General features: G+C 42.2%; 1 protein-coding gene and 1 pseudogene across 2 annotated transcripts; both read left to right on the top strand.

Moving 5' to 3' along the window:
* Positions 1–1,101: 1,101 nt before the first annotated feature.
* cartl (cocaine- and amphetamine-regulated transcript-like) lies at positions 1,102–3,628 on the top strand. Of its 2 annotated transcripts, XM_005937957.3 has the most exons (3): positions 1,105–1,360; positions 2,660–2,734; positions 3,310–3,624. In XM_005937957.3, exons 1-3 carry the CDS (start codon positions 1,223–1,225, stop codon positions 3,415–3,417), a joined length of 321 nt encoding a protein of 106 aa, XP_005938019.2. In that variant the 5' UTR covers positions 1,105–1,222; the 3' UTR covers positions 3,418–3,624. The 2 variants fall into 2 exon arrangements, with proteins under 2 accessions (XP_042082790.1, XP_005938019.2); XM_042226856.1 differs by lacking the exon at positions 2,660–2,734 and having other exon boundaries at positions 1,102–1,360; positions 3,310–3,628.
* A 9,593-nt stretch (positions 3,629–13,221) lies between these two features.
* On the top strand, positions 13,222–13,338 carry LOC121815504 (annotated as a pseudogene).
* Positions 13,339–16,946: the final 3,608 nt, after the last annotated feature.

The raw sequence follows: 16,946 nt of genomic DNA, 5'->3' as shown, positions 1-16,946 counted from the left end.
CACACACACACACACACACACACACACACACACACACACACACACACACACACACACACACAGAGGCTCTCATTTTTGCTTCTGCTTCTCAGCCTCTAACATTTGCTGTACATTTGTATTGCTTCTTGTACTGTCACTGCTCTGATGCACTCCGCAAATTATTATTTAAAAAATGATCTTGCTGGGTGGCAGTCAGGTTGGTAGACAGGCGACTAAACATGTTTGAGAGTGAGAGGTGAGTTTACAGGAAACAAAGGAATGATGAGTGAGGTGCAGGTAGAGAAACTGGGATAAGGTGGTGTGCGTGTGTCTTACAGGTGACTGGGAGGAGACTGAGGGCTTCTGCGGGGTGGAAGCAGGGATATAAACTGTAACACTGCTCACCTCTGCCTAAAGAGTTAAGGAGAAATAATCCAGCCATAACAGTTTGATCCAGGGAGTTTTTAAAAACTATTTGTTTAAACTCATAGGGCCGTTTCAGGCCACAGCTCCATGAAAACGCTTCTGCTCTTCTTACCGAGGAAGAATTTCTTACTTGTGTTTGTTAGACTTGAAGTAAGAATGCAGAAGTGGCAGTTTTACACACAGTGGTGTTGAAGGTAATTCTCTCAACTGTGTGTGATGTTTTCTGATGTAATCTAAAATATATATTTATATATAAGTACCTGCCCTACAACACAATTCATATGAAAATAAATATTTAAAATATGAATATTTTATTCAGGATGGAATTTTATGTGGCTAAATGATAACTTCGTTGTGATACATGGCGGTGCTACAAAACAGTAAAAGTTATTTTGATGGGCAAAGACGTTCAGAATGAAAACCCCTCCTTCCTTTATCACACAGGAAATGAAGTAAGCAGGTAATCATCTCACCTGTGAGCTAACTGCTGGAGGGATGAGGTTTCTAGACATTTAAACGTGTGTGTGTGTATGTGTGTGTGTTTACACATGATTTGTGAGTTCCTCGTGGTCTAAACAAAAGAGGGAGGAGAGTGGGCTTCTCGTGCTTCTGCCCCCCCCCCCTTCAGTACTTTCCGGTATGGTAGTCTCGCAGCGGCCTCCCGGGCGGGGCTGTGTGAACCGGTATAAGAGGGGACATGGTCCGGAGGGTGGAGGGAGAGTCACCTGTGGACCTGCTGCGACACTGTGCTCCTCAGCCTCTAATCTGCTGCCTCCCACTGGGACCTCCGCCCTCCCGCTTCACCGCCACCAGCACCATGGATAGCTCCGGGATGCTCCGCGGACTGCTGCTCGTCGGCCTGCTGTCCGTCCTGTGCCACGGCCAGGCATCACGGGAAGTCTCCGCAGAAGACTTTGGAGAGAAGAAACAAGAAGCAGCTGTAGACAGAGACCTGGTGAGTATCTGCAGAGCTGTGAGTTTATGGAGGAAGGCCACAGTGAGGGAGGGAGCAGTTTAATGATAAAGCTGAGAGACGCCAAATAACTAAGAAAAGAAAATATCGTTTTGAGTACAAACTCAGAATTCTGGACGGATGCTGTAAACTACGTGTGAGGTATAAACTGTTTGTGAGGCACAAATACTCAAATCAACATAAACACGTAGGATCCAAATAAAGCGCATTTCATTTGCATGCGATTCTCTCTCTTCCACGCTGCTTAAACACAATCAGAATAAACAGAAGTAAAAGTTTGCAGACTTATGCAATATTCCCGGATTTCCTATGACAGCAACTGTTAACTGTCACATCAGCTGCTTTTCTGTCTGCTGTATGTCTTTGGGTTTCAGTGGGGATGCAGCTGCACATCACAGGTTTTTTTTATTATTTTTTCGTGAAACTTAAGTGTGATTTACTTGATCCTCGGTGGTTTCTGGTGGCCAAAATGATGGCTCACGTTGTCAATAATTAGAACCATGTTTTTCTTTGATCCGTGAATAATGATGAAGTATTTTTTTTTAATAGAAAGAAAAAAAAAGTTAAATTAAATTATCAACACATGTACTGCACAACGGCTCGTTATATTAATAGTCACGCTGTAAATAACGTCAAACTGAGAGGTGATTATAATGGTCACTTTTGTCTGTTTTGCCTGTTTATCATCATAAGTTTTTGCTGTGGTTAGTTATGAACGTTTTGCCATTTAGCATATGTGTAAGCATGATAAGCATAATAAACAAAAGCTTTAGCCTACAGCTTTTCAGAGAGTTCAGTTGAAATTTAGTAAATTGCGTTCTTTCTATTTAATTGCATTTGTATCCTTTGTCATGTGTTTAATTGTTTTTTCAACTGCAAACATATAAACTCATAAATGCATGATTCATATGATTCAAATGAACCTGGACATGTTTTAGTTTGCTGGAATAAAGTTACAGTATCAAAAAAGTATCTCACTGTAGTCTTAGTAGTAACTCTGTAACATAATTGTGTTATTAACATGAATAACGCTGACAGTGCAGTGTTACAAATGCTAACACGTTTAACATTTAACTCTAACCTGAGTGAAACTGACTGAAAGGGTAACACAGCTCATAGTGTAGCGTTAACACTCTATCACAGTTAGTTTGACACTTTTGTCTTTATTGTGTATCTTCCGGCTTCATTAAAAAGTTTGAGCACGAATAAATGTGCAAAAGTATAAAAAAGTGGATGAGTGTTATTTAAATCAAACTTTTTCTGTTGTTCTGTGCCGAGCAGCTAGAGGCACTGGACGTGCTCCTGGGCAGAAACCATAATCAAGTCTCCCCTGAGAAAAGAGGAAGCATCCCACTGGTAAACGTCACCCCCCCCCCTGCCCCCCCCCCCCCAAGTTTTAACATTAATGCACTGTGGCTCTAAGGACATCATTTAGTCTCGGCTTGTAAGACGAGTCATTAATATGTACTGCGTACATCACTCCACTGCTGTTTAATTAAAGCGTATGGAAAATATACCTGCCAGTAATTAAAAGATAACAAGGGAATGCCAACAACACTCTTTCATTCAGTGCAATTACAGACTAATCAAGGCTGCTGCCCAACTCCAATTAGCTGAGAGAGGGAAACTGGAAAGCTGCAAACAGCTTTCAATCCTCCTGTCTCCTCACACAAAATAAGTCAGCCTGTTTCCTACAGGCCCAGCTGGAGGTAATGGATGGCATTTAATTACAGCGCTGAAGAATGATTCATCTTCTTCTTTCTGTTAAATAAATTGAATAACTGTTCGCAAAGTAATGAAGTTTTTGTGCGCAAATAACAGAATAAAAAGATGTGAAAGCTCATAGTTCTTTTTGCAGCTGTTTCCACATTCAAAGATAAATAAGTAAACTCGCTCAGAGTAACAAGTCTGTGTCTTCCTGTTCCCCTCAGTGCGGGTTGGGGAACCGGTGTGCCATGAAGTACGGGCCTCGCATCGGGAAGCTCTGCGACTGTGGAAGAGGAGCCAACTGCAACTCCTACCTCCTCAAGTGCATCTAAACCGCCCAGGGCTCTCCTTTAGTTTGTCACCTCTGCAGGGCCAAACACATCCTTCAGCACAGCTCCCATAAACCAACCCTTTCATTTATAGTCATAGCTGTTGTTAAACAGTTGTCGCCTGAGGATAAGCATGGATTTTGTACTGCTGACAGTACTGAATATGTTGTGTTTAATGTAAATGTTTCATCTTCAATAAACACGTCAACATATAATTTGTTTTTTTTTGTTATTTCTTGGTCCGTGTCGCTCGCCCTTTGTCATTCAGGTTACTGTGTGTTTTTATATTGGAGATGAGAACATGTTGTATAAAGCTTGTTTGGATTCGTTTTTATTGGCACTGCAGCCATTACACTACACAGGAAGTTTGCTCAGCTGGAAGGACAGCACTGTGCAAATTCAAGCTCTTCAATGTAGCTGGAGTGTGTCCAGTAACGATACACATTTATTCTGGTTTCAGAGGCCTTTCGGGCCAGTGGAGAATGCATACGTAAATAGGAGGTTTCAAACTTGGGAAAAGCCTTAAAAGTATAATGTTTTATTTGTTTGTGTAGAAACTTCAATTCAATTCAGTTTTATTTATATAGCGTCAAATCACAACAACAGTCGCCCCAAGGCGCTTTATATTGTACAGTATATCCTATAATAATAGATATAGAGAAAACCCCAACAATCATATGACCCCCTATGAGCAAGCATTTTGGCGACAGTGGGAAGGAAAAACTCCCTTTTAACAGGAAGAAACCTCCGGCAGAACCAGGCTCAGGGAGGGGTGGGGCCATCTGCTGCGACCGGTTGGGGTGAGAGAAGGAAGACAGGATAAAGACATGCTGTGGAAGAGAGACAGAGGTTAATAACAGATATGATTCAATGCAGAGGTCTATTAATACATAGTGAGTGAGAAAGGTGACTGGAAAGGAAAAACTCAATGCATCATGGGAATCCCCCAGCAGCCTACGTCTATTGCAGCATAACTAAGGGAGGATCCAGGGTCACCTGGTCCAGCCCTAACTATATGCTTTAGCAAAAAGGAAAGTTTGAAGCCTAATCTTAAAAGTAGAGATAGTGTCTGTCTCCCGAATCCAAACTGGAAGCTGGTTCCACAGAAGAGGGGCCTGAAAACTGAAGGCTCTGCCTCCCATTCTACTTTTAAATACTCTAGGAACAACAAGTAGGCCTGCAGAGCGAGAGCGAAGTGCTCTAATAGGGTGATATGGTACTACAAGGTCATTAAGATAAGATGGGGCCTGATTATTTAACACCTTGTATGTGAGGAGCAGGATTTTGAATTCTGGATTTAACAGGGAGCCAAAACAGGATAAATCTGCTCTCTCCCTTTCAAGGATGCCAATGTTCACATTTTGGACAGAGAGGACAGATGGTTTGAAAGAGGAGTGAAAGAAGCCATCTATGTCCACTGTGAGCGACCATCTTTGAACAGAGGCGGGGGTTTACGACACCAACTCTCTGCCATCTATAATCCAGTTTTGAGATCCCTTCCCAGACGCCTTAACGCCCACTCACATCCTGGGCCATCTGATCTCAGGAATTCGCATGATAAGGTGGGGCCAGGTTTCACAATGAGCTCACCCGAAACTCTGACTGATTGGGACCCACACCCAGTTCCACACCTTGGCTCAGGCGATTAGAGGATCATCAGGGGGTCCTTTTGTGCCTCTGTGGGGGGAAACTCCCACTAGGTTTATATCTGGGACTCTCCACCATTTGACCTTAGAACTGAAGAAGCTTCTTGGATGAGAGGTGAAACGTCTTCAAGCAACTTAAAGAAGTCCAGACGCTTTTCTTTGCAAGCTCCTTTGAATATTTGTTTAATATGTGCATTGAAGGACATGTCCTGGTCAAAAATGACTCCAAGGTTCCTCACAGCATTACTGGAGGCCAAGGTAACGCCATCCAGAGTAAGAATCTGGTTAGATACCATATTTCTAAGATTTTCGGGGCCAAGTACAATAACCTCAGTTTGATCTGAATTAAGAAGCAGAAAGTTAGCAGCCATCCAGGTCTTTATGTCTTTAAGACATTCCTGCAGTTTAACTAATTGGTGTGTGTTATCTGGCTTCATAGATAGATAGAGCTGGGTGTCATCAGCATAGCAGTGAAAATGTATGCTATGTCTTCTAATGATGCTGCCTAAGGGAAGCATGTATAATGTAAACAGAATACAACTTTGACTCACATTAGTGTCAGGTGTGTTAAAGGTGTTTTAACTTCGTGTAACAAAGAAGACGATTAAAAGACGAACTGTTGCCAGAATAAAGTTGGTAGCAGACACTGCCATTTCTAAGTAACCACAGCTTATAACAGGCACGACATACTGTGCAGTTACCATTGACTCAGAGCTCTTTTGTTGTTGTTTTTATATATTTCTGGGAATATTCATGGAAATTGAAAATGAGGACTTAAATCAGTAAAAAAAAAAAGTCTATAAACACACAAACACAAACTGTAATATACAATGAGAATGAGAATGATAGTGAAGATGTTCATTATTTCCAGCAGAATCACAACAACACCATCAATCATCTGGAATCATATTTCAATGCAGATGATTACTTTAAACCCAATATTCACTCTTGTTTTTGCTCTATTAGCATCACCACCCAAGTACACTGTATAGATAACTACACATTACACCTACAGGAGTTGTTTGGCAATGGAAACCCTGCTATGATGTTCGAGGCACACACTTTTTGTGTTTGGAAATCTGCAGTTAGTGAGTCAGCAGAGCGTTGGCAACTTGTATGCACTATACACCTCTGCAACAAAACTCTATAATTTTATATGATCAGTCACTTCTTGGCTAAGCTGCTCCTAAACGACTGTGAAACATCTAAATTTCACAAACTGGTGGCACCGTCTTACAGGACCATGCCAGAATTCAAAAACACATTCTTTGAAAAATGTTGGCAACGGCTGCATGGCTACAAGCTGGAGTTGATACCTGTGGCAATGAGACTGAAAACGTCTGGACTCAGTAAGAGATGTGGCCTGACACAACGTCCACACCGTGTACAGCCTTTTACCCTTCACTGGCTCCGCCTGTGAGCTGCAGTGATTGGGTACAACGATTACTTTTTTAAGAGTTAAAAGGCTTAAACCCCCCATAGTGCTGCAGACACAAGGACAACTTGTGTTCCTGACGAGGGGAAGCCTCTTCCACACAGTCTATCTGGATCATTGTTATTATTATATTGTTTATATACTGTTTGGTAGATATTCATTTATAAAATAAGTCAGAATTTGAAGCAGAATATTTCTGCAGTGTATTACAGGGTGTGTCACATAACTTCTACAAGCAGTTGTCTTCATGTTTTGTTTTTAACCCTCCAGTGCAGGAGCCATTAAACAGCTCCTGCACTGGACTCCTGCAGGACTGTGGCTTTAAAGGTTGATGGAGACCCTCTGCTGGCTGATGCTGCTTGGGTTGGAGCCAAGTGCAACATGCTTATTAAGCCCAAAGTGGAAACAGACCAAAGAAAAACAAATCAGCGACGGCTCATCATTTATAAATGCTTATTTATAACTGCCCTTTCCTAAACTTTTATTCTTGCTCTTTCCAGAGCCTGTGCACCCTGCTGCGTGACACATTTAACCACAGCTTGGAACAAATGTAGTGTGTTCATAATATTTGGCTGTATTTAGTCACAAACTGTGACAAATAAAAGCACACTGTCCAGCTGCGCCAAAGATATGTACAGTAATGCTGCAAACATGTGGCCTGCAGCCAACAGATACATGCTTTTCATTCATCCTCCTAATCCGCCATGAAAAACCAAGGAGCTCATTTAAAGTTCTTTGGCTTCCTCTGCTTCTGTTGAAGAGATAGCAGGCAAACAGCCCTGTAATGCGTCCCCTGTCCAACGGCTGAAGAAATTTAACCTGCATTAAAAAAAAAAGTCAATCAACAGTGGATGAAAAGCTTCTGTTTTTAATTATTGCAAACAGTGTGTACCATGTGTCCCCAATAAGGCAACCTTACCTGTGAATTTTAACATGTAACATGGGAGTGTATGGAGATGCACTGCCTTTTAAAATTAGCCTGAAGTCTCATTAGAGGAACCACATGTTTTGGTACTTCCACACTGACTTAAAATTTAAGCCACGTAAATGTTTTCACAGGGGTCTGTGAAAAACCAAGAACACCCCACGATTCAGTAGATTGTAGAACCATGTTTAGTTGAAGTGATGATATTCTGTATGACTGTATCTTGTCTCTGACATCACTGTGGAGGAGGCCCTCTCTTCTGCTAACAGCTCACCGTTACCAGTAGCAGGGCCTAATGTAGCCTCGGAGTAGCAATCTGGCCTGCAGGAGGACTTAAAAGGTCTGGAAAGCTCACAGTTTCACACACTGTTTTAGTTTGTAGTTTTCAGACTTCACATCGCTCTCTGTGGTGTCCTTATACTCTTCAGCACCTGGAAATATTGTTAAAGTTCTTATTAAAGCAACATCCTGCCTGATAAGGAATCTATATATCTGTGTCCTATTGCCCAAAATTATTGTGTGCTGGACTGTACTGGGACAGTGGCTGCTGTCGTCACAACCCCAGTGATGTTTCAAACAAGGTTTTTTTTCCAGCATTAAATCTTTCACACCACATTCACTCTGTCCTGGTTTCTTCCAGCCTCATGACTCCCCTGGGTTCTCTTAAAGTGGTGCCAACTTGATGAAAAAAGCTCTTTTTTTGTACAGTTGTGAAGCACAATAGAGAGAGCTGTTTTACAGCAGACAGAAAGCTGTTGTTTCCACTCCCCACCCAGGTAATGTGATCCGTTCCCGACTAGATGGCGTGATTCAAAGATAATAAACTAACTGCTACAATGACTCACATGAAACATAAAAAGAAATAAAAGTCACTATTATTATTATTAGAACAACTGCAAAATGTTATGTAGATGACTTGGCTTGGATTTTCTTTTTTTAGAAAGTTTTATTCATGTTATAATTCATACATATACAGCAATGGCAGCCACAGAGCAGAAGAGATGCATCTGCCTGCAAGAAATGAGCAAATGTGTTCATGCTGACTTTAATCTGAATTACATGATTAATGAACACTGGCTACATTTGTGTAGATTACATTGTCAGATGAAATACACAACATCCCTGCATTAGCTATAATAATCCAGGGCAGCCTTAAATACCACAGTGCTCACTGAGCCCATCAGGATCAGGATCAGGATCAGAATCAGGATCAGGTCAGTGATCACTGGATCACATGGAGCAGTGCTCGTGATGATGTAAGTTTTTGACCTACGTAATGTTATCAGTATCTAACATTACCTCAGAGTTACCTCAGGCCATTATCAGGCCCACTGTATAACATAATGGGCTTTTGTTAAAGCGGCTGGTGTGTCCCAGTTACACACAAAGTATGTTGATGCATGACGTGCGCGGTACATATGGAGAGTCACGCACATTAACATAAAGTATTTTAAGAATGAATTATTAATTGTGAAACAATTATTCACTTTATATTCATTCATAAATTAAGTTTTGATGTCTAATACTTATTTATACACTAATGAAGCAATTTATTATTTAAACACTGGATTGTCAGCAAAAATTAGGAAGTATAAATGTTTCTAAATGAGCTATTAATCCATTCATAAATAGTTCAAATGGAAAAGGGATTTACAAAAAAACACTCAATAAAAGCTTCATTTAAAATATAGAAAACATATATATACATAAACGTATTTAGGCGCTATACACGAGCGCCTATATATATTTACATATATATGTATATACACTCAACAAAAATATAAACGCAACACCTTTGTTACTGCTCCCATTCCCCATGGGATGGACGTAGACACCTAAAATTCATTCCAGATACACAATATAACCATCCCTCCCAAACAGTGGTCACAAATCAGTCCAAATGTGTGGTAGTGGGCACATCTGCTATATTGAGATAATCCATCCCACCTCACAGGTGTGCCACATCAGGATGCTGATCTGACATCATGAGTAGTGCACAGGTGTACCTCAGACTGCCCACAACAAAAGGCCACCCTGGAATGTGCAGTTTTTTGCGCTATTGGGGGTCTGGGGACCCAGAACCGGTCAGTATCTGGTGTGACCACCATTTGCCTCATGCAGTGCAACACATCGTCGCATGGAGTCTATCAGATTGTCAATTGTGGCCTGTGGAATGTTGGTCCACTCCACTTCAATGGCTGTGCGAGGTTGTTGGATATTCGTGGGAACTGGTACACGCTGTCGTATACGCCGGTCAAGCACATCCCGAACATGCTCAATGGGTGACATGTCCGGTGAGTATGCTGGCCATGCAAGAACTGGGACATTCTCAGCTGCCATCTGCCCTGAACAATGTGAACCATGATTCATCCGTGAAGCGCACACCTCTCCAACGTGCCAGACGCCATCGAATGTGAGCATTTGCCCACACAAGTCTGTTACGGCGACGAGCTGGAGTCAGGTCAAGACCCCGATGAGGACGACGGGCATGCAGTTGAGCGTCCCTGAGACGGTTTCTGACAGTTTGTGCAGAAATTGTTTGGTTGTGCAAACCAATTGTTCCAGCAGCTGTCTGGGTGGCTGGTCTCAGACGATCTTGGAGGTGAACCTGCTGGATGTGGAGGTCCTGGGCTGGTGTGGTTACACGAGGTCTGCGGTTGTGAGGCCGGTTGGATGTGCTGCCATATTCTCTGAAACGCCTGTGGAGACGGCTTATGGTTGAGAAATGAACATTCAATGCACGGGCGACAGATCTGGTTGACATTCCTGCTGTCAGCATGCCAATTGCACGCTCCCTCATTGCTTGTGGCATCTGTGGCATTTTGCTGTGAGACAAAACTGCACATTCCAGGGTGGCCTTTTGTTGTGGGCAGTCTGAGGTACACCTGTGCACTACTCATGATGTCAGATCAGCATCCTGATGTGGCACACCTGTGAGGTGGGATGGATTATCTCAATATAGCAGATGTGCCCACTACCACACATTTGGACTGATTTGTGACCACTGTTTGGGAGGGATGGTTATATTGTGTATCTGGAATGAATTTTAGGTCTCTACGTCCATCCCATGGGGAATGACGTAACATTTCTATATATATTTTATGTATATATTATATATATGTTATATATATATGTATATATATATTTTATATGTATAAGTATTATATATATAATTATATATATATATATTATATATATATATATATATATATATATATATATTACATATATATATTACATATATATAATATGTAAATATATATCATTATTAATATATATATATATAGACATATATATATATATATATATATATATATATATATATATATATATATATATATATATATATATATATTTATAAAAGGAACCATCATGGAAGGACAGGCCCCTGCACGGTATGTACCACCGGCAGATAGAGGAGGTGGCTGATATCCAGAAATCCTACCAGTGGCTGGACAAAGCTGGACTGAAAGACAGCACAGAGGCACTAATCATGGCAGCACAAGAACAAGCTCTGAGTACAAGATCCATAGAGGCTGGGGTCTATCACACCAGGCAAGACCCCAGGTGCAGGCTGTGTAAAGATGCCCCAGAGACAATCCAGCACATAACAGCAGGGTGCAAGATGCTAGCAGGCAAGGCATACATGGAACGCCATAACCAAGTGGCCGGCATAGTGTACAGGAACATCTGTGCCGAGTATAACCTGGAAGTCCCGAGGTCAAAATGGGAGATGCCCCCAAGGGTGGTGGAGAATGACCGAGCTAAGATCCTGTGGGACTTCCAGATACAGACGGACAAAATGGTGGTGGCTAACCAACCGGACATAGTGGTGGTAGACAAACAGAAGAAGACGGCCGTAGTGATCGATGTAGCGGTTCCGAATGACAGCAATATCAGGAAGAAGGAACACGAGAAGCTGGAGAAATACCAAGGGCTCAGAGAAGAGCTCGAGAGGATGTGGAGGGTGAAGGTAACGGTGGTCCCCGTGGTAATCGGAGCACTAGGTGCGGTGACTCCCAAGCTAGGCGAGTGGCTCCAGCAATCCCGGGAATAACATCGGAGATCTCTGTCCAGAAGAGCGCAGTCCTGGGAACAGCTAAGATACTGCGCAGGACCCTCAAGCTCCCAGGCCTCTGGTAGAGGACCCGAGCTTGAAGGATAAACCGCCCGCAGGGGCGTGCTGGGTGTTTTTTTTATATATATATATATATATATATATATATATATATGATAATATATCTACATATACTATACATCATACACTTACACACATATAGTGACTTATCCATAATACTTAACACAACTCACACAATATTCCATATGTTCTCCCTCAAAGTACCTTTTCCTTGCAGATGCAAAGGTTTGATTTTCCTGGTTTTGTTATTTTGTATTTTATTTTAGTTTAATAAAAAGACCAATGAGTTTATTCCTTGAGTTCCTGAGTCCTGTGTTTGGGTCCAACCTCTGCCAGCCACACAGTCACTGTGACAGGTGAAGTACCTTTGGCAGCGATTAAGTCTTCTTGACTTCCATCGCTGACCTTTACCACCCTCACCTATTCCTTACCCGCTCAATCTGTCTGTCCAGCCTGTTGATACCTCCTTTTCTCCTTCCTTAGTGTGCAGCCTTACACAGGACTCACTCTAAGCTTTTGTGACCTCTCTTTCTGCTGTCTGCCTATGTCTCCCAGCATTCCTACTTTCTACTTTCTTCATCTTCTTGATTATCTCATGTTTTGTTTTTTTTTCACCTATTTTTTTTAATGCCCATCAAAGTCTGTTCCATTCACCAGTCTCTCCCTGATGGAGACACTCCATACTACTTTATCCACCTTACTTCAGAATTAGTTTTTCTCTTTTAACCTCCAACCTGTGCACTCACAACATTCAACAGCCAGCAGCCCTTCAGTTTACAGCTTCAAATCCAGGATCCTGTCTGAGATGAGAGCAGTTTAAGTGTCATTCAGTGACTGTCCAGAGGACAGACGGGGCTCAGCTGTTAGTCTTAACCCTTCTATAAGATAAATCACCAGCTGATTTCCCCCTATTATGGGGTTTTTTACTTTTTTGTTTTTTTGCCTTTCAGGCTGTCTTCACACTCACAGTTGGTTACACATTTGATAAATCCAACAATGATCTGCAAACTCATGCATACCAGCCGAGTCAAGGCCTTCTACAAAATGAAGGTATATCTGTAATGCTTAGCAAGTATTTATTACAGTAACATAAAACCACATGTCAGTTTTATCATTAAATTAACACCTACAGCTATTCATTTTTAAAAAGTCTAATTTTCTCATTTTTTCAGTCCTTTTCTATGTAGAAAAAGTAGAGGCTCATTCAAAATTATTACTGTTTTATATACAGACATTTTTTTTTAAACTAAAATTGTGGTTAATGCTGAAAACGGAAACTTTTCATATGGGGTGACCGTGGCTCAGGGGGGTTGGGAAGCGCATCTTTAACCGGAAGGTTGCCGGTTCGATCCCTGGGCTCTCAGTCCTGGTTGTTGTGTCCTTGGGCAAGACACTTTACCCTGCCGCCTACTATTGTTGGCTAGAGGGGCCGATGGTGCGATATGGCAGCCTCGCTTCTGTCAGTCTGCCCCAGGGCAGCTGTGGCTACAACTGTAGCTGCCTCCACCAGTGTGTGAATGTGAGAGTGAATGAATAGTGGTATTGTAAAGGCTTTGGGTGCCTTGAAAAGCGCTATATAAATCCAATCCATTATTTTAAAAGGTTGATTTTGTCTCTGTATCAGGGACAGAAGATGAGTTAATAATAAATGTGGTGGTGCACAGCTTCGGCCATACCACCCTGAGCACGCCCGACCTCGTCTGATCTGGAAGCTAAGCAGGGCTGGGCTTGGTTAGTACTTGGATGGGAGACTGCCTGGGAATACCTGGTGCTGTAAGCCTATGGTGGCACGGTAGTTAGCACTGTTGCAGCACAGCAGACTGGCGACCTGTCCAGGGTGTACCCCGCCTCTCGCCCCATGACAGCTGGGATAGGCTCCAGCGCCCCCCGCGACCCTGAAAAGGATAAGCGGAAGCGAATGGATGGAGATGGATGGATGACAATTCCAGCACGTTGGCGATATACTTTCATATGTTACCATAGCTATAGTGGATTTTTCCGACCACATGTGAGAAGGGAAACAAGTGGAACCAGACAAGTACGTGTTACCAGCTTGTAAAGTGATTACCAACAACAGTCGGATAGCAGCCTTCATTTGTAGCTGTGTATTTGGCCATGTGACACATGTAAAGCCAATACTGCTTCACTCTACACAAACTCCCCGGGGAAATATCTTTGTGTTTTTAATCCTCTGTCTTCACCAGCTAGCTGCTAACTTTGTCTGCCATCTGATGCTGAGCAGGCAGCGCACACTCGGCTTAGGGGAGCTTTTCTGACACCTGTTGTGGAAAGAAATGTGGTTAATGAGCAGCAAAAGTGAAAAAAATACAAAAGTTTTTGGTCACTACATCAAAACAAAGTTTCTTATAAAGACAGTAGCTCTGTAGGATTGAAGGGAACTGTAGAGGCAGGTGAAAAACTTGATTCACGACTCTTTAGAGTTTCTTTCATTTTCAATTAGTGGAGTGATTTAATTACACTGAGCTATAAGGTCCTGTCTGCACTCAGTGTTTGGACAGGATTAGTGATGCACCAGTGCTCTGATGTCACAGTGGGCCAGGCACAAATCCAGACAGAAGCATGGAATAGTATGAGGTTCCTCCTCAGTGAAAAGACTCATTCAGTATTACCTGATGACTGATGGGGAGTCTGGACTCTGATTCACACACATGGATGATCATGAATGCTTACACATAATGGAGAGACATACAGTATTTTGATAATGTGCTTAACACACAAGGATCTTTTGCAAATTCACATGAAAATGCAAAATAAATAAATAAAATCATGTCAAGAGGTCATCATAGCAATAGGTGGTGATACATCCCTCAGCAAACAGTAATGCTGGCCAATCAGAAGTCTACAAGCAATAATATGTCACTGAAAAGTCTTCATCCCGGAGGAAGTTTTTGACATCTGGAAGCAGACTCACTGGCCACTCGGGGAACTGTAGCACCTCCATGTTTACTAGTTTCAGCTCCAGTGGCTGCCACCTTGTAAACTCCAGAGTTTAGTAAAGACTGCATATCTTCCAGAGAGTGAAAACTCCCTCTGTCCCACAGTTTTATCTGTCATATATGCACCCACTGTGTGGGCTGCAGTGACTAATAGTATGAAATGAAAATATAAGATGTGTATGTGTGCAGAGTCATTTTTACAGTTCTGCTTCTTGTCGATTGATTACTCAACAGCTCCTTAACTGATGCTATTTTTCTAAGTCATGACACATGGAGGGGTACCTGAACACTATCTCAGCCAGCTGCATGCGTCCCATCTTGCATCTATGTGCAGTACTGCACTGCTGCTTTGCACAGCTGAGGTAAGCCTCTAAGTCCACGGATGTTTTGATTCCACTAATCTCTTACCCCATCAGAGAGCCCACCCCACAGGTATGTGTAAATATAACACAAAGATGTTAGATGGGATCTCCACGGTCTTCAAGGGAAAACGGCAGCAGTGATGGAAGGACATGCCCTCCCTGAAGGGGATAATTGAAGTTCAATCAGGACTGGGTTTGGGTTTTTTTTTTCTTTATGGGTGGTTTTCTCAAACCTTATGACTGCACCTGGTATAGAAAGTCACTCAAAATAATGCAGAGTGGTTTCTTTGAGAAATATTTGCAAATGTGGTGCAAGAGACGTAAGATGGACTCAAGCACTGAAGAGAAGAGCAGCAGCACAGCTGTTAGTGTTAGAAGTGCACACTAAGAAGTGTGAATGCCAAATGAATCCCACAGAGTTTATTCCCATTTTTACCAGTTTAATATAATGTGAACTGACCGACACTGAGTGCAGACGAAAGGGAAGCATCTCATGCTCAGGACAGCTGTGGGCTATTTGGCACCGATGTGTGTGATTTTAAGTCTAAAAATATGAAATAAAATATGTCACTTATATAACAATCTAATAAACACGATTATAAAATACGGTTTAATTACTCTCAACATGAGAAACACAGCAGTTTTGACTTCTTCTGTTATTAATCTGTTTCTATTCACATTCGTTTTGCTGTGAGGTTTATGAAAATGATCCATCATGCAGCTCTGTGGGCAAAACCCCAAAACTGGCCGCCATACTTTCCGTCGTGCTACCACAGTAACATAAATGGAAATCCATCAGAATGAGATGTAATTCAATTATACCTCTGGGCGTCCAACCTTCATTTTCATTTTCGATCTTTTTGCTTGAGTGTGTTTTATGGACAGACACATAAAACATCAGAGTCGTGAACAAGAAAGAAAATGCAATTACTCCCCAGTTCCCAGGAGCACTGCTCTGATTGCAGATAATTTTATTGGATTACCAATAACCTGCAGGGAAATGGAACACAATCTGTGTCTGGCACCAACATCACTGCATAGACCAGATGTTAATGAGATTCTTCTGGACCTGATTACCTGAGAGAATAAAGTCGCAGGCCCAAGAGAAATGGCTGTGTTGACTCTTTGCCGAAGGATCATAAAAACAGCTCAGGTGGTAGAGCAGATCAGCTACTGATCGGAAGGTTGGTGGTTTGATCCTAGGCTTCCCCAGTCTGCATATCAAGTGTCCTTGGGCAACTCCAAATTGCCCTCCAATGCGTTCATTGGAGTGTGACTGTGTGTGAATGTAGATTAGTTTGCACTTGCGTGTAGAAGTGCTTGCATGAGTGGGTGTGATTGGGTGAATGAGGCATGTTGTATAGAGTGCTTTGAGCACTCCGGGAGAGTAGAAAAGCGCTGACCATCAGTCCATTTACACACACGCCTGTTCAGTTATCTTAGCTATCAGCTATCTTCATTGACATAATGGTTTCCCTAGCCCCATAATTGTAACCCTGACACTAAAACCACATTTTGAGCCTCAAAAAGGCCTTCAAACTTGTGAGGACCGGTGAGTGTGTCCTCACAAGTGACTGTTGGTTCTCACAAGTATAGTAGAATGCAGATTTCGGTCCTCACAAAGATAGCTAGACAGGACACACACACACACACACACACACACACACACACACACACACACACACACACACACACACACACACACACACACACACACACACACACACACACACACACACAGTAAAGTAAAATGACAAAATACTGTAAAAATTAAAGGTCTCCGTATCAGACCATCTTGGACGTAACATGTTTACAGCCTTGTAAAAAGACCCTTTTAGTCTCCTAGTTTAATTTCTGCCTTCATAACAAGTTTACGGGTGATGTTTTTATATAATTCACCCTTCTGTTAATGCTTTAAGATAAGGGAATGACTACCTTGACTAACAAGTGTAGCAGCACAGGCCACTGTAGCTGGGAGCTCTTTGCTAGGCGTTGCTTCTGGCAATCCGACCCACTTAAGTGGACCTCATGACAGGATTTGAGCTGTTGGGGACTTGTTTTGTTTTACT

The sequence above is a fragment of the Haplochromis burtoni genome, unplaced genomic scaffold (genome assembly GCF_018398535.1).
Source record: "Haplochromis burtoni strain Fernald_Lab_line unplaced genomic scaffold, NCSU_Asbu1 Contig_231, whole genome shotgun sequence".
NCBI classification, from domain to species: domain Eukaryota; kingdom Metazoa; phylum Chordata; class Actinopteri; order Cichliformes; family Cichlidae; genus Haplochromis; species Haplochromis burtoni.
Note: the sequence above shows the minus strand (reverse complement) of the source record. Positions and strands in the feature narration are given on the sequence as shown.